Source organism: Mastigoproctus giganteus, chromosome 5, assembly GCF_048544385.1.
Source record: "Mastigoproctus giganteus isolate SK-2022 chromosome 5, ASM4854438v1, whole genome shotgun sequence".
Classification (NCBI taxonomy): Eukaryota; Metazoa; Arthropoda; class Arachnida; order Uropygi; family Thelyphonidae; genus Mastigoproctus; species Mastigoproctus giganteus.
In genome coordinates this window covers 206,401,147-206,424,321 of record NC_143579.1, presented here as the reverse complement: position 1 = coordinate 206,424,321, position 23,175 = coordinate 206,401,147, and the positions used below count along the sequence as shown (strand labels likewise).

General features: G+C 35.5%; 1 protein-coding gene across 1 annotated transcript in view; it reads right to left on the bottom strand.

Annotated features, from left to right (window-relative positions):
* Nucleotides 1-23,175, bottom strand: part of LOC150086032 (DNA excision repair protein ERCC-6-like) — a 306,101-nt gene that overhangs the window by 177,832 nt on the left and 105,094 nt on the right. Inside the window, exon 9 of the mRNA XM_090374774.1 lies at nucleotides 14,496-14,590. Within this exon, the coding sequence (XP_090230900.1) occupies nucleotides 14,496-14,590 (95 nt within the window). The remainder of the gene's footprint in view (nucleotides 1-14,495; nucleotides 14,591-23,175) is intronic.

The following is a 23,175-nucleotide window of genomic DNA, read 5'->3' as shown; positions in this document are numbered from 1 at the left end:
ATCATTCATCTCTGAGGTGAAAATGTAAGTTACATATCTAGCTTAGCCAGATATGTATATCTACAACTTTGAAGATTTAACCAGCCTAAACAGAAAAAACAGAAATTGGATTAAATTAATGGTGTTCATATTTAAGTACTATCCCTTTTTTACTCTTTTGTTTGTACGTGTATAGTTTGTATGTCACCATACAAACTATCACTGGTCTATAACCAACTATTCAGCAAACAGGATAAAAAATAAAATCTGTAATTGTTTCTAGAAGTTAAGTTCTAAATTTTTAACTTTGCTGTAGATAAAAACACTGGACAATAAAGCAGGGTAAATCCTCAATGCAACAAATTTAACTCAAACTCAAGGAAAGGGAACAATTATCCACTTACCTTGTATCTACCATTTGGGATCTTAGTTCAAGTCTATTGAGAAACACATTAGTCGCAAAATCCTGGAAGGCTTCAAAATTTCCTGGACCACCCACAAGCAGGTGAACATTACAGTCTAACAATTCAGGAATTTTTCTCATCAGAGTAAAAACAACAGTGAAACAAAACTCAAAGCCAAGTTTCTGCTTCTCCACGTGTACTCCAAGGATCTGGCTCGAGCCCCCTCTCAAACAGTTTTGACCTGAGTGAGCCATGTCCAGTCAGTAAATACGAAGTATTCATACTGGGAGAAAACTATGGCTTCACAGTTTTCAAATCCACATACTCAACCTTCGGAATGAATTTTCTTGTTACCTTTCCATTGGAGGTATTCACTGCTATTCCAGCATTGTTGCCAAACTTCTACCAAGCAAGTCCAAATGCTTGTTTTCTCATTTTTGAGATTATTAGCCAGGTTTATTATTAGCCTAGTAATGTCTAGTTGGGTAGTAGACAAGCCCTTTTTTAATTTACTTATCAAGCGCAAATAAATAATATGTAGATCTAAAGGTAGTGTGCTAGCAAGCACTAGCAGGGCATTTTAGAGACTATGTGGCATATGCATGATAGAAAAAAGCACTGATCTTTGCATCGAAATTAGTTTTGTTTTTACCTTAGTTTTAGTAGCTACAATAAGCCAAATCCTGGAAGCATAAGACATAATAGGAATAAATATTGTTTTATAATATAAAAATAAGATCTTTTTGGTTAATCCCCATTCCTTTCTAGAGATATGAATTGGGATCAGGGTCAAGCCAGAAAACACAAATACAGGCTGCCACAACAGAGACATCCAAACAAAACAAGAAGAAAACACTAATGTTGAGAATCCTCAACCAGTACTGATAGCAATTTACTAAACAGCTACGACAACTTCTATAATATACAAGTTCAGCTGAAACTATCAGCACGAATAAATAAATAGAAGTTAAAACGATAAAACAGGTCAAAATCTAAAACATTTTATGCAGCAACTTGCATAAAATCATTTTAAATAAGTTCAGGTTTAAACAAATATTAAGGTTATTAAGACAACAGCACCCCTGCTGCCAAAGACATATGACCCAAGCTATGGGTGAAAGACCCACTATAACCCTGAATCATCAGCTAAAAATAATTAGCATGAATAATTCATCAACAGAACAGGTGAATTAACAAAATACAGTTAGCCAATTAAATGCAATGGCCCTCTGCAACCCACAGAGACAACAGGATGATATTTACATTATTAAGAACTATATAGTATCGGTGTAAATACACCATAGTTAACCCATATATTTAAACTACGTATGTAGTGTAGAGGGCATCGTTTTAATTGTATCTCATAATGTGGTTGCCTTCACAACGAGATAGCTACTATTGCATTACTTCAAATAAATAACACTTCTCTAGTAGAGAAGACTACTGTTATTTATTTTCAGCGGTACCACCACCCAGACGATCGTTTTGAAGCTGTGCGTGAATTTAATGTGAAAAAACCCATTGGACCAGATCTATTAAGACCAAACAAATGAATTATAAAATTCAAACCATTGTCCCTATTAGACTTAGAAAAGCAAAAAGGTAAAGGGAAAGTAATAGTAGGAGTGGAAGAGGAAAAGAAACGTCGTCGAAGAATGAAAGGGACAGTAACTCAACTCACACCACTCAAAAACTCAAATTCCTCCAATAGGTAACGCTTCCCAGTAGAGAAGACTGTTGTTACCCATTCTCGGAAACTCCGTGACTATCAGGCTCCCCCCAGCGACTGTTTCAAGGCTATTGGCCTATCATCAGTGGGCGGGCAGGTACCCAGGTAATACAACAAGCCATCACAGTTGCGAAGTTATATCCACATTATGAGAGATGCCAAAAGGGTGTGGTGGTAATGTATTTGGAAAATTAAATGCACAAGGCATAATCCTTATGGGTTTTGATAATTAACTATATAGTATCGGTGTATTTTTGATTTTGATTTGATTTTTTATGGCGCATTGGCAGCTAAGACCATAATGCGCCAAGTCAAAGTATCGGTGTAAATACACCATAGTTAACCCATATATTTAAACTACGTATGTAGCGTAGAGGGCATCGTTTTAATTGTATCTCATAATGTGATTGCCTTCACAACGAGATAGCTACTATTGCATTACTTCAAATAAATAACGCTTCTCTAGTAGAGAAGACTACTGTTATTTATTTTCAGCGGTACCACCACCCAGACGATCGTTTCAAAGCTGTGCAGCTTCATCATCAGTGGGCAGGCAGGTACCCAGGTAATACAACAAGCCATCACAGTTGCAAAGTTATATCCACATTATGAGAGATGCCAAAAGGGTGTGGTGGTAATGTATTTGGAAAATTAAATGCACAAGGCATAATCCTTATGGGTTTTGATAATTAACTATATAGTATCGGTGTAAATACACCATAGTTAACCCATATATTTAAACTACGTATGTAGCGTAGAGGGCATCGTTTTAATTGTATCTCATAATATCTCATAAGAGAACACTTGTACAGCTTTTGTTTAGTTTTGGAGATAGAGATCTCCAATTTATGAATCTGATACCAACTATGAAGGTCCGATAAAATGTCATGGCACGTTCCTCCAATTGAAGCCTAGAATCACCAGAAACCAGATCAACGACATATGCCACTTTAGTAACAAAATCATGTTAAGAACTGAGCCACCCATCAAGGACCACGTTCCAGCACACGGGCCAAAGAATGGATCCATGAGTAATTGGTCTCTGAACAGCCACAGGAGACAACAAGGCATCTATCAGAAAAATAATCCGTGATCAACCGGTAAGGAGGGATAGAAACCTCAGCCTCCCGGAACCTCGCCAGGTCACTTTGCCACCAAACGGTGTCAAAAGCTCCTTTGAAGTCCACAAGGAGGCCGAGGACATATTTAGAATGACAGTCGAAGACTACACACATGGTATGCCTAATAGCATCAACCGTAGACCGGCCTTTACAAAAACCAAACTGGTAAGAAGACCATAGACCTTACCAAGATTACAAGTCAAAAATCTAGAGACAATAAGCTTCTCCAACGCCTTGCCAAGTACCGAAAGAAGCGCAATGGGGCTGTAAGAGGAGGCAAGGTTCGCAGGCTTTTCAAGATTCTTGAACAAAATTTTAAAGTTAGCCTGCTTCCACAAACGGGGAAGCCGACCAACTGCAAGACATTTATGAAAGAGGTGAACAAGGCCCTGAGGACAACACTTCCAGAAATGCTTTAAAACCAACATTTCCATAAATCCAGACCAGGACACTATTAGGAAGACCGAACTGGTAAGGAGACCATAGACCTTTACCAAGATAAGTCAAAAACCAAGAGACAATAAGCTTCTCCAACACCCTGCCAAGTACCGGAAGAAGCGCAATGGGTCTGTAAGAGGAGGCAAGGTTTGCAGGCTTTTTAGGATTCGTGATCAAAATTTTAAGGTTAGCCTGCTTCCACGAACGGGGAAACTGACCAACCACAAGACATTTATTAAAGAGATCAACAAGGACAACACTTCCAGAAATGCAAAAGATAGCCAAATCAATTTCAGCAGGGGAGAATTGATCTTCAGAACAATTACCAACATAAGTAAGATGTTGCAATCTGAGCACAGTTTGAGTATCACTTTCAGGAACAGAGGAATCCTGCCTGATTAACTCATCAAGTATTACATTCATGGAATCAGACCAAGCTAAGGATTCCTGACAGTCAGAATTAAGAATAGTAAAGAAAATTTCACCCGGGCGAACGTTCTCCACAACCAACTTGTAGACAAGGCCCCAGGGATCCAGGTTTACAGATTTCTCTCTATAGATGGAATTAAAATAAGTACGTCTAGCTTCCTTATAAAGTTCATAGAGATGTTGAGTCTCAATAACCAGTCTATGAGACCTTCTAGCTCTTTCAAAGCTAGAAGCACACCGTTGCTTCTAGAAAAGAGCTAAAAGTGCACCGTTCATATTATGTCTCAAAACGGATAAATTTGCTGACCACCAGGGCACCGAATTAGGACATCTATTACTCCTAGCAAAAATCGAGCTACATACAACAGAGAGCAAACTCATAATCTTATTTAACTGAACAGACAAGTCCAAATCAGCAAGATGAGAAATAACATTAGGTGGAAAACATTCCAACAACTTCTTATTAAAATCGTGCCAGTTTCCATTTTTGGTCTTAAAGTGAGGAAAATCATAATTCAGCAAAACATCTCACAGATTCTTAACAAAACTAAGTTCAAAAGAAATAAAATTGTGGTCACTGCTTTCCACCCATCAAAAACCTTTCAATTTACAATATTTTGTCCAAAAGCACAATTAGAAAAAGTAATGTCAATACTTGATTGACCTGAGGCAGAAACAAACGTAGGAGGATTGTCAGGGGAGTTCCACATGGTTAGATTTTTGGCCAGAATGAATTCCTCCAGGATATCTCCTTTAGGATTGGAAGCCGCACAATTCCAGAGAGTAGAGGAGGCATTAGCATCAGCCATGAAGACAATACTCTTACCAGCAAGTTTATTGAGAACCATCTCAACATAATTTATATAGGGATCTATTGACTTATGAGCATGAGCACATTGGAAGTAAATAGAAACAAAGAAAATTTGCCCAAAGCAACCCTCCAAACATGCACAGACAGCATGAGTCAAACATAATTCACTAATTCTAGTTATGGTAATTAGAGGATCCACCATCCACCACAACCAGGACTGCCCAAACCCTGGCCATAGAATGATCAACATCAGAAACATGAGTGTTGGACTGAACAACCCTACAACAAAAGGGGAGACCTTTTACTTTGCCCTTGTAGGCGTAAAGTTCCTGTAGACTAAGAATATCGAATTTTTTCTCAGAATATATTTAGGCAAATAATTTAGAACCGAAATTGACCATTGGTAGTTAAGCTGAGCAACCTTAATAGAATCACTTACCTTATTACCATGAACACTATTGAACATAGCTGGTACGAGATCTTATAGCTTCTTGAGCATGGATACATTCCGGGCAATGTTGGTCATTGGTCACGGAAAGAATGGTCTACTTTGTGTTTCCTTAAACGACAATTTGCACAAACTACAGGGGAATCAATGTTTGGACAAGCTTCAAGCTGATGGCCCTGCTGACCACAGTGGCCACAAGAAAACTCAGTCTGAAAGCAATTCTTGGTGGAATGCCCATAGCCCAGACATTTATAACATCTAGAGCAGGGGTGGGCAACTTTTTTCATCAGCGGGCGGAATGAAATTTTCGTATCATGACGCGGGCCGGAATAGATTGAACAATTTAACAAAAAAAAAAAAAAAATCAGAACCTAAAAAATGTTATATTACTTGAATTACCAAATTATTAATGTATTTTTTTAAAAAGAGTAAATACAATATTTAATTATAAATCAACAGGGATTACCTTTATTTTAGATATAGGAAGCTTCTTTTCCAACTCTCCTAGTCCAACTCACCAATAATTCTTGAGGATGGCGATATCTATTTTGTAAAGCAGTTTAGACCTCAAAATCTAATTTTATGCCAATCCAAGTAATGGTTTCAATGCTGCCAGAAGTATGGTGTTTGTAGACAGCAGCCATGAGCGCTCATTGTTGAGACCGCACGGTCTGAACACTACAGTTCTGACAGTGGAGAAGATGTCCCACCTGCTTTACAAAATAGATATCGCCATCCTCAAGAATTATTGGTGAGTTGGGCTTGGAGAGTTGGAAAAGAAGCTTCCTATATCTAAAATAAAGGTAATCCCTGTTGATTTATAATATAATAGAATATAGGAATTATTGAGCATTTAATAGCTCTCAATTATTAAAAATACAATATTTAAATAAGAGTCGATTATAGATAGGTACAGATAACAACTACAATTTGGAATAAACATTTTTATTGTTATGATAACAAAGTAAATGCAGAAAACAAAAACTTTAATGTGAGGGATTACATTTGGAATGTTCCTGATTTATTATTTCATCAAAATTGGGATTCAATTCACTAGTGGCTATTCATAGAACTGCTCCTAAATTTTCATCCGTTATTCTTGATATAATTTTGCTCTTTGCATTTTATTTTTCATTAAAGAAAAATGTAGTTTTGCATAGGTATGTCGATCCAAAGAATGCCAAATATTTCTGTGCATTATCCAGAATATTTTTAAACATTTCTGGATTTAACGAGGCATAAAAGTCCATTATTGTTTTTTCAGCAAATTGACTTTTTAATATTAAATTTGATTGTAAATTTATCAGTTCCAACTGGATATAAGGTGGTGCATCATTGACATTAAAATTAAATGGTTACTAAAGATAGATCTTTAGAAATTTTCTGAAAATCATCAAATCTTCTTGTAAATTCATTAAATAAGTCATTTATTATAGCCTCATATTTCTTAAAATCAGCACATTTCAGGTTTTTTCTTTTTTTGTAAGATTGGAAAGTGAGTTAACTGTTTATTTTGGAATTGTTGCAAAAATAACTAGAGTTTTCTTGTAAACGATGTGACATTTGTATACATATCAAAAATAAATAGGCCTTTCCCTTGTAATAATAAATTTAATTCATCTTTATGCGAAAACATATCAACGGAGAAGAAAAAGTCGTTCAGCCATTGTTTATCTTTTAATTCACAAAATTCATTCAGCTTGTCCTTAGTATTTAAGAAGTTTACAATTTCATCCAACAAATCATGAAATCGTTTTAACACTTTTGCAAGACTAAGCCATCTTATGTCTGTATGGTAAGAATATCAGTAAAATCACATTCAATTTCTTTCAAAAATGTTATGAATTGCCGGTGGTTTAAAGCTCTTCCACGAATAAAATTAACTACTTTCGTTACAACCGATATAACATGCTTCAATTTTAAAACTCTTTTGCAAAGAGTTTCTTGATGAATTATACAATGTAAGAAAATTATTTCTTTTCCTGGAATACGCTTTATTTCGTCGCTTAGTCTTTTTAATAATCCAATGTTTTTTCCTGTCAAACTAGGACACCCATCGGTTGTGATGTTGACAATTTTGTCCCACTTTATATTATGTTTTTGCAAAGCTTCTTGAAGAGATAAAAAAAAATCTTTGCCAGTTGTTGTGTCTTTCATAGGATATGCAGAAAGTAATTCCTCCATAATTTCAAATCTATGATTTATACCTCGAATAAAGATTAAAAGTTGACTCATATCGGTAATGTCACATGACTCATCTAAAGCCAGTGCATGGTAAGTACAATCTTCCAATTTTAATTTTAATTGATCACATAAATTACTTGAAATATTATCAATTCGTCTCACAAGAGTTCTTCATGACAGATTTTTTCAAACGTCAGTTTTTTTTTTATCAGGGCATAATAATTCAGCAATATCTATCAAACATTCCTTCACAAATTCCCCGTCAGAAAATGATTTACATTGTTTTGCAACCTTATGTGCAACAATGTAACTAGCTTTTGTCAGAGCTCTATCTGTATTTGGCAAAAGTTTCAAAGTATTTTGTTGCTTACACAAACCACATTTTATATTTTCTGCTTCAATTTTCATTTGTTCCGGTGAAAATAGCTTATATTTTACGAAATGTTTTGTTGAAAAATGCCTTTTTATATTATATTCTTTAAAAATGGAAATAGTTTTGTTACAAACCAAACAAACAGCTTTATCGTCTATATTTTCAATTAAATATTTGAATGTCCAATTATCATTGAAAATGCAGCATTCAGCAAAAGTTTTTATTTTTTTTAATTGGCTCATTTTATGGGCTATAAATTATATTAAATTAAAAATTGTAATAATTAGAAAAGGCATAAACTGACTTATAAAATATCTTGCACCAATATTTTTTTTTCAATAAGAAGTCAAACCCAAAGGAACTTCGTTCGATTGATGCTACAATAATAATTAGGAAATAATACTCTTTGACACTGCGTAGAATCACCTGGTTAACTGCGCACTGCTTACTGGTTACTGATGTATGCTGCACTGGCCGCAATTCCCGAATGAACCGAATTAAGCCGAACGTTTACAGTTTACGGCGAGTGTAGTCAGGTATGGATTTTCTATATTTATGCATTTACGAAGGGGGCCGGATTCAACATCGCCGCGGGCCAGCTGTTGCCCACCCCTGACCTAGAAGCTATCAACAAAATCCCTTATGTTGTGGGCAGACCAGCCCAAATAAATTCTACTATCAGACCTCAAAAGTAATTACCTAAATCTAGGAGGAACCTCAAAAATCCAATGAGAGTTTTGCTTATTTCTAGACTTGATTTTAAACCTTACTTTAACCAATTTACTAAATTCCTCATGGACTATATCCAAATCCTTTAAGTTTTTCTCATAAAGATCCTCTAAAAACTCATTATCTTTAATGTCTTTAGTACAGAAAGGACAGATAGAACACGAGGGGGTGGGAAGGGTTATGCTCTTAGTTAAGAAGCAATAAATCTAAGGCACTGCATCCAGTTGAAAAGGTTGGTCAGTTAGAAGTAGTCAGTTTGGTGACTGACTCTACCTACTCCATAAATTCAAATTGCAGAGGAAGAAGTGTACATTGGAACTGCAGTTACTATAAAACAAAGAGCACCACAAGCTCAGTATGTCCTATGTTTTAATCAAATTTTAAAATCACAAGAGTTACCTCAATCTTTTCTTCATAGAGTTCCTTCTCTACACAACTCTCCAAACCCAACTTATTTCCAGACAATTTTAAAATGATTTAAAATTACATAAACTTTGTTAAAATATTATTAAATGTGTTCAATCCTCTTAGTCCAGTGGTTCCTAAACCGGGGTCTGTGGACCCCTGGGGGTCCATAGACTTGTTTCATGGGGAAACTGGAACTAGTCAAATTATTCGTTCTATGTATAGCATATTGATGATAAAGTTATTATTATATATTTATGTAAAAATAAGAATAAAGTTCATCAATTTTATTATCTGATGCAGTCCGAGTTGTTGAATTTTTATGTGTTTGTAAACTGATTTAACATAATGGAATGTTTATAGGTGAAAGGGTGATAACTAATATAGTGTAAAAACATCAATAAAAATACCCACAAATACAGGGATGTTTTTACACTGTACTAGTCATTATCCTTTCACCTATAAACGTTCCATTTATGTTAAACCAGTTTCCAAACACGTATAAATAATGAAATTGATGAACTCACATATAGCTTTTTACACAGGGGATATCTGCTTTATACCATTAACAATATTAAGCTACAAGATCATAGAAAGGTTAGATAATACAGGAAATTAGCATTAGTTCAGGCATATGATGCAAGAAAGCAAGCTTATACAGTATCAGCCAAAAAAAAAAAAAAAAAAAAACACTTCGCATTTCACCCATCTGGTCATTCCAAATGTTTGTCTAGTTCAGCCTTAAATTTATTTAAGCTATCAACTTCCACACAACAACAGATGGAAGTCTGTTTCAGCAATCAACTATTTGCTGGCTAAAAGCATACTTCCACACTTTTGCATAGATTCAATTTGAATATATATGCCCCCCTCAGGTTCTTAATCTGAGCAAGCGGAAGTATCCCATCAGCATTGACCCTGCTCAAACCATTCAAGGCCTTATACACCTCGATCAGGTCACCTCGCAGGTGCTGAATCTCCAGATGCCAACTTTCAGGAACTTAAGCCTTTCTTTTTAAGCACATCCCTTTGTTCTTCTCACCAATCTCGTTGCCCTTCTCTGTGCTCCTTATACAAAGGGATAATCACCTCCTTGTCTCTGCTAGCAAAATTCCTGTATATCATTGAAAAAACTCCATGACCTAGACAAAACAGCAGTAATAATTCACACATGACCTGCTCTGGAAGCCCATTTCCACTGCTCAGAGAACTTCATATCTGACTACACAATTACCCCCAGGTCTTTTTCATTCACCTCTTTGAGTGTAGTACCAGAGAGTTGGTACGTTTCTCTTGGGTTACATTTGCTTTGAGTTACTGCTACCCATATGCAGTACTTTGCATTTGTCAATGTTAAACTTCAGTTGCCACTTCTCAGCCCAGCTGCCTAACTTTTCTAGATCCTGTTGCAGAAGAATACTGTCTTTACTGTCATTAATAACCCTGCCAATCTTTGTATCATCTGCAAACTTGAACATTAAGCCTGATATACCTTCATCGATATCATTGATAAATACACAAAATAACAAGGGCCCCAGCACCAAACCCTGGGGAACTCCGCTAATAACATTAGTCCACTTAGAGCAGTGTCCATTTATTACCACTCTCCACTGTCTCCCACTCAACCATTCATTGATCCATTGCAATAACTTGCCTTAATGCCATACCACTCCAATTTATACAGCAGTCTTCCATGCGTAACAGTATCAAAAGCTTTACTGAAATACAAGTACATGATATCAAAATTACTTTTTGCATCCAGTTCCTTTGTGACCACATCATAGTATCCAACCAAATTGGTCAGACAAGACTTCCCCTTAACAAACCCATGCTGTGTCTGAAATATTACTGCTGTCTTGTCTAGGTGATCCTGTATCACCTCTTTAACCAGTGACTCCATTATTTTCCCCGGGAAAAGTTAAACTAACAGGTCTATAATTATTTGTGTCACCCTTTGAACCAACCCCCTTTATGAATTGGAGATAAATTTGCACATCTCAAGTACATGGGGACCTTCCCCGACTCTAAGGATGCTCTCATAATTATGGCTAAGGGTTTGCTAACTTCCCTTGCTGCCTCCATTATAACTGGATAGATTCCATCCACCCCAGGTGCCTTTTTTATGTTTAACTTCAACAATTTGCTCTCAGTTATTACAAAATCACTTAGCTTCCTGTTAGAGTTTGGTAAACTTCTGGCAATCCCCTCCTTGAATAACTCCTCATGTGTGAATGTAGATGCAAAATACTCATTCAGTTTATCAGCTACTTGAGCAGAATCATCAATAGTCAAACCATCTATGTTAAGTTGACCAATCTGATTCTTCCCCTTCCTTCTAGAGTTTACATAAGTAAAGAACTCTTTGTTGTTTTTCTTTGCATCCTTTGCCAAAGATTTCTCGTAATTTGCCTTCGCGGGCCAAAGAACTTGATTACGGACTAGCTTATATCTGCTTTCACATAGGCTTCTGTGTCGCCTGATAATTTATATGCGTCCCATGCATTTTTCTTCTCTGCCACGAGCCTCATTAATTCATCCAATATCCATTTAGGTCTGAACCTTGAACAGTATTTCTTAGTTGGTATGAAAAGCCTAGTAGCCTCCAAGGTTAAGTCCTTGAAGGCTTCCCATTTAGAATTCAACCCTGGTAACATCATTAGTTGATCCCACAGTATAGTATTTAAAATACTATCAGAGACCACTGTAGTCACCTTTACAAAAACCCTTCCCTTTACCCCTGATGGTAGTTACATCTTTAAGTAAATCTCACATCAGTACACTGTGATTACTGTCTCCTAGTGGTTCCTTTATCTGCAAATTCTTAATGCATGAATAATCACAGCTGATAATCAGATCAAGGGTATTACTCCCTCTGGGTTCCTCTCAAACATTTTGCTGTAGAAAACAATCCTCCAATAAATCCACAAGTCTTGGTAGCGTGCAAGTGACCAACCCACAAGTTCCAGTCAATATCCAGAAAGTTAAAATCTCCTATTACAAGACATTCTGATTTACTGGCCCATTCTATTTCTCTGCACAACTGTTCATTGTACTCATCAGAGTCATTAGGCCTATAACATATTCTTACTCTCATTTTCCCTTTCCCAGTGCTTATGTCACACCAAACAGACTCAACATTGCTCTGTCCACTCGTGTCAACTGGATGTACTTCCTTAGATTGTGTTTCTTTACTAACAGCATAACCTCACCTCCCTTCCTACCCTGTCTATCCTTTCTGTGCACATTGTACTCCCCAAATTCCAATTCTGCACTGCTTATATCTGTGTGACACAGATATAAGCAGTGCAGAGATATTGTTGGGATATCTCTGATATCCCAACAATATCTGCCTTTGATGTCTTGATCAGCACTTCAAATTCATCAATTTTATTTACTATACTTCTAGCATTAGGGTACAAGCAAGTATACATGCACCTGTTCTTACAGGTGCATTGTTAGCAAGCACAGACCACGCTGAAAAAAAATTCTGCCCTGCGAGTCTTGCACGATCTCTCCAGGGCCGAACTGATTGACAAGGCTCTTATCATATACTCCCTCCTATCATGTTTGGACAGAATCGCAGACACTTGCAAATTTAACCCTAACTCATGACTTTTTTTCAGCATTCACCTGTACTTGTTAAGTAAATCTGCAGATCTCTTATGGTCATTAGTGCCAACCATTCTTTTCTTTCTTGGTAATTTCCTTCTACTTACTTTCTTTCTCTCTCTCTCTCTCTTTCTCTCTCTCTCAGGTTTACTCAAATTTTTTTTTGGCTGGTGCAGCATAAGCCTCAGGCTTCCTTGCACCATCTGGCTAATAATAGTAATAATATCACCTTTTGTGCCCAATATCACCTTTTATTTTGTGGACCTAAATAACAACACAATTAGGAAAAAACACTTTATTACAATTCATTACATTCAGCAATGGTACAAACAGCTTAATATTCTTTTCAAAGATACTGAATTCATGGTTATAGAGAAACCTATACAGAAACTTCATTCCATATTAAAAAATCGTTCTGTACCCTCCTCTTCCCCCATAGATATGCATGATGTAGTATATAATATTCCACGTGGAAATTGCGATTCCTCGTATGTGAGATTGACGAAGTGCTTTTTGGACAAGCGTCTTAAACAACACGCTGCATTGGTTGGGGCAGTAAGGACCATGGCATCTGAACTTTCATTCCATGCCATAAACGAGGATCACAATTTCCTGTTTGATGATGCTAAGGTTTTAAGTGTTCAAGACAATTACACAAAGCTTTTAATTCCAGAAACCTTAGAAATGCAAATACTAAGTAACTCAATTAACATACGATGACCATCTCTCATCTCTCTCTCTCTCTCTCTCTCTCTCTCTCTCTCTCTCTCTCTGATTCGTGGACTTTTCGTACATGCATAGTAACAAGTAATCTCCCATTAATAAATGGCATAAGGAAAACTCAACATTGCGCATTTAGATTCTTTCCTGTGAACACAATGGCATGTCGAAAATTTTGCCCCCCCCACCCCCAAAGAAGAAAGCAAGTTTTTTTAAGAAATTGTTTCATTGTAATTTATTTATTTCATCATCATAGTTTTTTTAGTATATTCCGTGATAATTTTAGCAATGTTTATTTTTAATTTTTGACATAAGGTTTTCAGGCACTCAAGGTTGCGTGGTGGATTGGATAGTTCTGGGTTCAGGTTGGGGCTTTCGACAGTGATCCCACGGGTGTCTGATCATTCATGGACTAAGAGGATTGAACACATTTAATAGTATTTTAATGAAGTTTATGTAATTTTAAATCATTTTAAAGTCTTATCTAAAATATGTTGGGTTTGGAGAGTTGTGTAGAGAAGGAACCCTATGAAGAAAAGATTGAGGTAACTCTTTTGTGATTCTAAAAAATTGAAACTGTGGAATTTTTTTTTTTTTTTTTAGTGAGCGAGTTGCTAATTACTAGAATAAGTTGTTTGCATGAGTGGTTGCCAGTTTGGGGAAATTCAAAGCTCAGTAGGATGGGTACATACATGAGGAGGAAATCCAATAGGTAGTTTATTTTTTTAAAAATTATTATTACTTTTTAAGTTAATGCAGCAAGTCTACAGTCAATATGACTAATTCTAATACTAAACTTGAAATATATAGTATAAATCACAATATGGTACTTCTAAAGATAAATATAGTATGAACAAGAGCTGTAATCCTCAATATATCTATCTATCTATCTAAAGATATATAAAAAAAATTCTTAACATCTATGCCGATTTATAATGCGAAAACAATAGATTACTATTTTCTATTTTTATTTAGATTATGTATAAAAAAGATATTTAAATTTTCAAAAGCTTTCAAAAAAAAAAACATGTTCAAGAAAGAAACCAACTTTAATTAATAAGCATTTTGATACATTTAACTATATGCACACACCTCAGATCATCATCCAAGCCCAACTGAATACAAGCTTTTCGACTCAGCAATCTGAGATGATCACAAATTTTTTTCAGAACTGTCAGCTGAACAAGTGGAGACCTTTTGGACAGTAATATCTATAACAGCATTTAAAAAAAAAAAAATTGTTATATATTAATAATGTAAATTTTAAATAAAATTTTTGAAGCTTTTACTTCTGTCCCTAATACAAATATTATTATGTAACCATTTAATCACCTTTGTTAGGGCTGTATGATATTATGAACAAACATCAATTGTTACCAATGCTTAAAATTTACAAAATCAATGTTACATCCAACATGTAAACTCCTATGCATTCAAGGATATACTCCTATACTAATCACCAATAAATTAAAGTTGGGGAAAATAAACTGTGTATCTGTATTTAAAATATGGCATGTAATCCATAGATTAGTTTTCATGGTATACACAAGGTTTGCTGCTCACTGAGACAGCTGGGTGTCATTGAAGGTCTATTTCACAATGTGTACAACATAAAAATTATATCAAATTGGATATAATTTGGATTTCTATAATCAAATTTTGAAAAAATAATAAAATAAGTGATCAAAGATGATTAAAGAAGTTAGTGGAATAATTGAAGGACTCTTGCAGCTGTTTCTTATTTTGAACCCTGAAACACATTCCAGAACATTTTAAAATTCGATTGAGTCATCTTGTATATAGCAGTTTGAGTGTTAAGTGCATTTCTTTCAAATTTCTTGAAATTTAATCTAAATTAAATCCATATGTAGATAAGGATAAAAGCTTGTTACCAATGAGAGTAAATATAGACAACAAAGTTGTGTTAAGGGGCTGCTATTGTACTGACTTTCTTGAGTATTAAACACTTATTTTCTTCCTAAAAATGTTTTGGAATTCACTATTCCTTGCATTTTTCACTTTCTAAGCATTCACAATACATTGCTATCTGTCACTCATCTGGAAGGGTCTAAGTTCAATTCCTATCAATGACTGGAGGATTTCTCAAGTCCTCTTCATTTAAGGTCATAGTTAGCCAGTCTCAGGCAGAGGCTGTGGGTTTACTCCGAGTTATTCTGGATTTTGCAGCCTGCAATCAGCCCACAAACACAAAACTTCTACCGACATAATACTCTTACCATTATGAATGCACACCAGGGGGTGATTAATACTAGTACCAATATATGTATAAATAATATTTTTTCCAAATTATTAAGGCAGTTAGAGAGCAAGTCATTCCTGCTATCGTTTTTACATTTTCATTTGCTCTATGCTACTCAGCAAATTTTGTAACCCCCCATCCTGCCACATAGCTGTTACCTTACCCTTTTACCAAGTTCTAATGATGACTGCCTTCCACTATTTGCAAAGGAGTCCACATAATCTGCAATGTTATTAAATTAATTCAATTTAACTTATGCTTTTGTTAACTTGAATCATATTCACTGCATTGTGCTACAATCCAAAACTTCCTCAGCAATTATTAGCATGTAGTGAACCCTAGAAAACATCCCAGCTTTGATACATTCATTCCAACCACCCTAAATTTAGGCACATTGAATGCCTTGATTATCAAAGCACTGTGATTGTAATAAGCTATCACACATTGTAGACCTCTTAATGAGGAACTGTAATGCTTGTAATCCTCAATCACTGCTGCCAAATTGCTTTTCATACTAGTAGTAGAGTTTCAAAATCCAAGCAAGTCCTGGTAAGGTGAGAGGTATGTTGCTCTAACACTCCAGTATTCTCCACCATCAACATCTTATGCCTTCCATTCCTTGTGTGAATGGAGTATGCAAATTGTTCACAGCACAACTTTTCTCCACTAGTGGAGGTGATGATTTCCATATAATTCTCTTTTGTATCTTCTGAAGGATATCAGCCAAATTTTGATGCATTTCCTTCTTTAAAGTGAACTCCAGACAGCTCTGAATAGGAATACTCTAATTGTGGCTACCCAGTATATAATGGTGTGTCAAACTAACTTCCACACAATCAGTCCACTGCAGTGCTCATACTGTCAAAGACAACTTACGGTCCATCATTTTCTGGTTGATTGTCCCTTACATTCAACCATCCGATCAACCACCTTTCAGTCACTTTCCACTTTGAATATCTCACATGATCTATTTCATTTTATAGGAAATGAAGCAAATATAGACAAACTTTTGACATATTTAAAATGTATTGGCCTGTACAGGAGGATATAATTTAACATCTATAACTATATGTTGCCTCTACATAAACTATGAACAGACAATTTGGCCACAGCAGCCCTTGTGTCGTTAAACCCAATAGCAACAACTACAACAACAACCACCACACAATCAGCAGACATGGGAGGGGGTGATTTGAAAATAAATTGTTTTAGTAACCTAACTTCCACACAATCGGCAGAGATAGTCAGTGAGGTTACTAAAACTAAACTGTTTTAGTAACCTCACTGACTATCCTTTCAGCATTACTGTGAGGCATTCACAAAACTGAAAGCATTACTTGATGTAATTTTTTATACTTCATTTCAACTAGTATTTATCATTTTACCTGCCAAAAACACTGCACACCAGTTCCTCCTTATATAAATCTTTTAAGGTCTTCAAAGCATCTGCTACTACTAATACCTGTATTTCTTCTTCTTCTGTGACATTCAGAACTATTGAAAATTTTGTTTGAAGATTTTGTAAGGAATACCTTAGATCATCCTATTGGAAATATCTCCACAAAACAATCTTGAACATGACACACTACTAAATGATAAAAATCTGTGTTATCTCATCATGTATTGAAACATTTTTCAGATGTACTTGCCACCATGTTTTCAACTGTAGCAAAGTGCCTCATAACTGAACAGAATAGTTTTATTCCTTTAGGCAAGCCACACTCTGGACATAATGCTTCCAATGATTAAGTCAAGTTCATTACGATTTAACCTGCTATGGTTAAAACAGAAGAAAAGTAGCAAACTTAACAACAAAAATTTAGATATTGTACACTTTAATGTATCAAGATAGTGGTTATTTGTTATTTGGTTTTTTTGGAGCATTAGCAACTAAAGCCATATTGCTCCGGGATATGCGGTGGTCATTCCCTGACCTTTCCGCATCCTCCGTATTTGGTGGTGACGGACTCGAACCCCGGTCTAATCAAGAAGCATGTGCTACGCACTGCTGCTCCTTCCCACCTGGCTACATCAAGATAGTGGTGATCTCAGTAATGTGTAAGAGGCACATCTGACTGAAGTATTAAGTTTGGTTTTTGAAAAGTTGTCAGAACATTCAGAAGGAACATAAACAGCCTTGAAGGGAAGGTTACTTGATTAGTATTTCAGCTTGACTGAATTATTTTAGTTTGCTTTTGCAAAGGAACACTAATCCTTCGCTTCTGCAAAGGATTAGAGTGTTCTTGACACTTTATCCAAATTTAATTTTTACATTTTGAATTTAATAATCTTTATTAAAGTGATAGTGAATTTGTAAATAATAGTAATATCTGCTATTTTTTGAAATATAACTTTTTGAAGTGCTCATATCACTTTTGTTATCGCAATTAACTTCATCAGGAACTGACTAGTCGTAGATAGTCACTGCTTCACAAATTATTTAGTCAAACATAACCTGAGAGAGAGAGTGCACATGTATATACAACTGATTTCATAATCTCTCATTTCACTGACTGACCCAAGAAAGTATTGAAATTTTTTTACTACCTTTTATTAATGTAAGATGTAGTAGTGGCAAATGATTCAAGAAAGAAAGCTTAAGTAGCATACAAAAAAAAATAATAATAAAATAAAATAAAAAAGTTCACCCATATGTACCCTCCAAGAATTTGTCTAGTTCTCCCTTGAATTTATTCAACCCATCCACTTCCACAACAACAGAAATGGAAACCTGTTCCAACAGCCAACCACCCAGTGGCAAAAGAATGTTCCGCAAATGTTCCACAACTTAAAGCATTCAGCTTTGTTTTTGACAATCAATTAGATGATGCTGACCATCCTATCAAATCCAGTTCTTAATCTTCTTTCTATTAACCTGTTGTTTTAGTTTTCAATGTAAGCGAGCTGATCATTCACCATTCAGTTTTAAGATTAAGATTGCCATCAGATAATCTGAATGGATGATTGAATTCCAGTGTTCCAATTTTGAAATATTCTTCTTAAAACTTCTTGATCTCTCCACCTAGCACTGTTGTCTGTGTATACATGAACAAATACAAATACAAAACAAATACACGACAAAAAAAAAACCAAACATGGCAAAGTTATGAATGAAAAATAAATAATTCCCCATGTATAAAATGGCAATATTTTCTATTCCAAGGTAAAAAGGCACAAATGACTCATGAAAACATGGAAATGCTGCTGCCTAATACACAAAATGAATACAGTAGCCTCAGTTAACCAAACACAGTTTGAACAATTTATTTCAATGTCATAAATAACATCATGTAAATATAATATTAACAAATGAATATGAACATGAAACTGCCTTAAAGATTTGAAAAGCCAATTTCTCAGTAAACTGATATAGCTTGTCCTGTATACTGAGTACATATATCTTGCAATACAGGCAGTTCTCGCTTTACGAGTTCCTGGGTTTACGAGTTTTTTTCCCCCCAAGTATCAACAAAATCGAAAATATGAACATTCGTAAAAACTGCATTCCAAACTACGTACATAGCTATACAATACAGTGTACCCCGCTTTATGATATTAATCAGTTCCAGAGACATCATCGTATCATTAAAATATCGTAATGTGAACCCAATAACACATTGCTTTTTGGTAATTTGTTTCAAGATCTCGGAAGTTGAAATTTTCACTGTATAACTAAGCTGTTTATCTCTCTAAAATGTAATTTTTAACGTCACAAGCATGACCTTAAGGTCATATAAAAAGTTGTGAGCATGGTTTGTAAATTGTATTAGTTACCAATTCAAATCAGTAAAATGCATTACACTTTCATCGTTATCATATGTTCCGTTATAAGAATCAATTTTAAACGCCTTTGTGATATTTTTCTAAAGCACATTTCTGGAGGTCACGACTATAAAACAAAAACAATTTGCACTTTTCGGTTTATTGGGCTTTTCCGTCACCGCAAGCAATTATAAATGGGTAGCAAACTCAATCTTCTTGCATTAGCGAAAATACTGATAGCTGGAATTGTGTGATTTTTTACGTTATTATGGTGAAATGTGTTTCCCCTTTACTGAAATCTTCAACTGTATAAAAAATGATTTTTTAGAATCTTCTCTTCATTCCTTTTTTTAAGTTTCATAAACTTGTTACTCCATGCAAATCGTGTTAGTTGCAATTTGTGTGTGCTGTTAAAAAATGCTTATGCATGCAATCGTGAAATTTATAATTAAAAGAGAAGATTACCTTGGAAACAAACATCTCGAAGCATTTCTGAAGAAGACAACACCTTGTGCAACAAATCAATGAGTGCCGAGCCGAGCCAATAATGAGTGTGCATTTAGTCGATGATGATGATGAAGAATAAGCATTCTTTAACATTTGTAAGTCATAAATAATTTCTTTATTATAATAATTTGCTTGACTTTACAGGCTGTTTTCATTTCTTTGGATAAATCAATCATTGTTTAAACATAAACTAATTAGCTACCTAATTTCATTGTTGAGAACGTAACCCCTATTTTTAACATTATGTCTATGGGAAATAAATTCCCACCTTACAACAACTTTCTAAAAAACTATACAAGATATGCAATTTCTGAAATTCTGAGGAAAAGTGAAAAGTTGGCAGCTATGTGTAATAATGAGTGATCAATGAATGTGCATTTAGTTGATGATGAAGAATAAGCATTCTTTAACATTTGTAAGTCATAAATAATTTCTTTATTATAATAATTTGCTTTACTTTACAGGCTATTGTGTTAGTTGTATAGTGCAACTGATGGATAAGAGCTTTTTCTGATAGCAAAGGAGTTTCTCTTATTAAAAACATCAATCGTTAGAAAAATATTCACTGTGACAAAAAGTATCTGGACATCATTCCACAAATAGTGTGTACTGTGAGAGAAGTTGTTGTTGTTGTTGTTGTTTGGTTTTTAGGAGCATTAGCAACTAAGGCCATATTGCTCCGAGAATATGCGGTGGTCAATCCCTGACCTTTCCACATCCTCCGTATTTGGTGGTAATGGGCTCAAACCCCGGTGTAATCAAGAAGCATGTGCTAAGCACTGCTGCTCCTTCCCACCTGGCTACAGAGGTGCCTATGTGAGAGAAGTTCCCCATGCACTAGTATTGGCTCAGACACATCAATATAATTCTTGTACGAGGGGTGATCATCTGATTTCACAGACTGGTACAAGATATCTTAATTGTCATCATCTGAATCATCTGTGGATTTCTCCTTCTTCCTTGAACTTTACACACTTTCACCACTGCCATACCCATGCATTAAATGCTTCTTGCAAACCATTTTTTGAAAGACTGTGAAGTATTACCATTGTGGCTTTGCAAGCATCATTGTGTTGGACATGAAATGCTTGCCTTTCAGATGTGGAAACAGGAAAAAAATCACATCGGGCTAAGTCTGGTGAATAAAGGGGGATGTAGCAGAACCTTAGCACCTATGGCAGTCACTGCCCGCACAATATTGACCATATGGAGGTCTGGCATTGTCTTGACGGAGAAACCACTTCACACGGGAATATGGTGGTCCTACCAAGACACACATTACCATACACTTCATTCATCTCTTAACTGTTTCTGAGGCCCTTAAGTCCCCTGTTTCCAATCCATTTAAGGCCGGTACTCTAATAAATCAGCATCAGCTGTTACTGACAATAACAAATCACATATTGCTGCTCAATCTGTATGTCTGACATGATACTTGCTTCAAAACAATTGTTAGTCACATGTAGCTAAAAAAACTCTTCACGCAACGCTAACTTGACAGGTACTGGCATACGCACACAGACAGATTCTGCTCAGTGGTGATCAGGGAGAGCAGAAGTTATGGAAAGTTCGCACAATAAACAAAATCTTGCACCACTCCAAGAATTAAATGATCACCCCTCGTAAATCTGCCTATGCAGTAGAAGTATGTTATAAGCCCATATGGATCATGAATCTGAACATATAAACTTTCAACATGGGGTGGTGGTGGTGGTGGTGGTTAGATGACACATCAATAACCTTTCAGTGTGCTCAAGTGAGACTCATTCAAATTGAAATTTACTGTGGCAACTGTTATTCAAAGATGGAAGCAATACCTTATCATAAAAAAAAGTCTGGATAGTCTCACAAACTTACAAAATGTTAACAAACCATAAAGAAGGTAGGTTGTTCCTCATGCATGTCATCTGCAGAAAACACCATGGAGTAAGAGGCCGCAATAAAATCCATCAGTACATTAACTATCTATAGTAGTAGTAGTAGTAGTAGTGTAGTAGTAGTGTAGTAGTATTATTGTTGTGGCTCTCAAGCATCGTTGCATAATCTTGGTTCAATGAACATCAAGAATGACATTACTCCAAACAGCTTTGAGTTTGTCAGTGGTGTCATTCCTGATTCATGGCCTCCAGAATGGTGACAGGCACTATGAAATGACGAATGTTTCGTTTCAGTACATTCTCACTGAAAGTGCTCCCAGCTATCTCAGTTGTGAAGCTTCGTTGGGACAGTCTGATAGTATGTATGGGGATGTTTCAGCTTATTTGGACTCAAAGTGCCAAAAACATGAAATCAACATAGACATTTTGGACAACCGTGCTACCTACATTGTAGCAATACTAAGAAAATTGGCTTTCAGTATCAGCATGACAATGCTTCATGTCATGTAGGACTAGTTAGTGGACAATAAAAGTAGGACTGGCTCGCTCAGAGCCTGGGACCTGGGCATGCTTTCTATCAATTAGAAGTTGATAGAAAGCGTGCCCAGGCTGTAATATTGGCTGAAGGTGGCACTACTACAATTGGTATGGACTGGACTTTGAATTAAAAGCCATTTTACAAGTATTCATGTATTCAAATATTTTTGGCCGTATAGTGTAGCTATAATGTTGAATGTTAAAAAATATAGTTAACAGAAGATAACTCTGTTACTTTGATTACTGCCATCCAAGGAGATCAAAATCTGCCCATTTTTTAAATGTCATCACTTCTTTTTTTGTCCAATTTGACTAATTAGAGCTGTTTTTATTCTAGCATGTTTTTCCCTCTTTCTGGAAGAATTTTGTTAAACAGCAGACCAACTTAATCAGCATATTTTACTGCAATACAAAACATTCACTTCAGTATTTTCACAAAATGTAGTTTGATTCCTCTCTATGCACTGTGATTGTCATTGTCACTAAGTAAGGCTAAGAAATTACATGAACACATGTTATAAAAAGCAAAGAGGTCACTGTTCCTCAACTGAATTAATTCAAGGAAAACTTCAAATAACAAGTTCTTGAAAACTATCATATTTCTATACCAGCTTCTTAGAATGATGGTTAAATTTCTTGAATAATAAGTAGGGATCTTCCTACTGAAAGTAGAACTTGAATCCACAAAATCATGCAGTAAACAGTGATAAACCCAAAGTGACCACTGATACTAAAAATCGATTATTTCTCAAATTCAGATATGTTTAATCAATGCAATGGTTAAAACAAATCATATCACATTATAATTGAGAACATCCAATCAATGAACTAGAGGTAAATGATGAAATCTGTA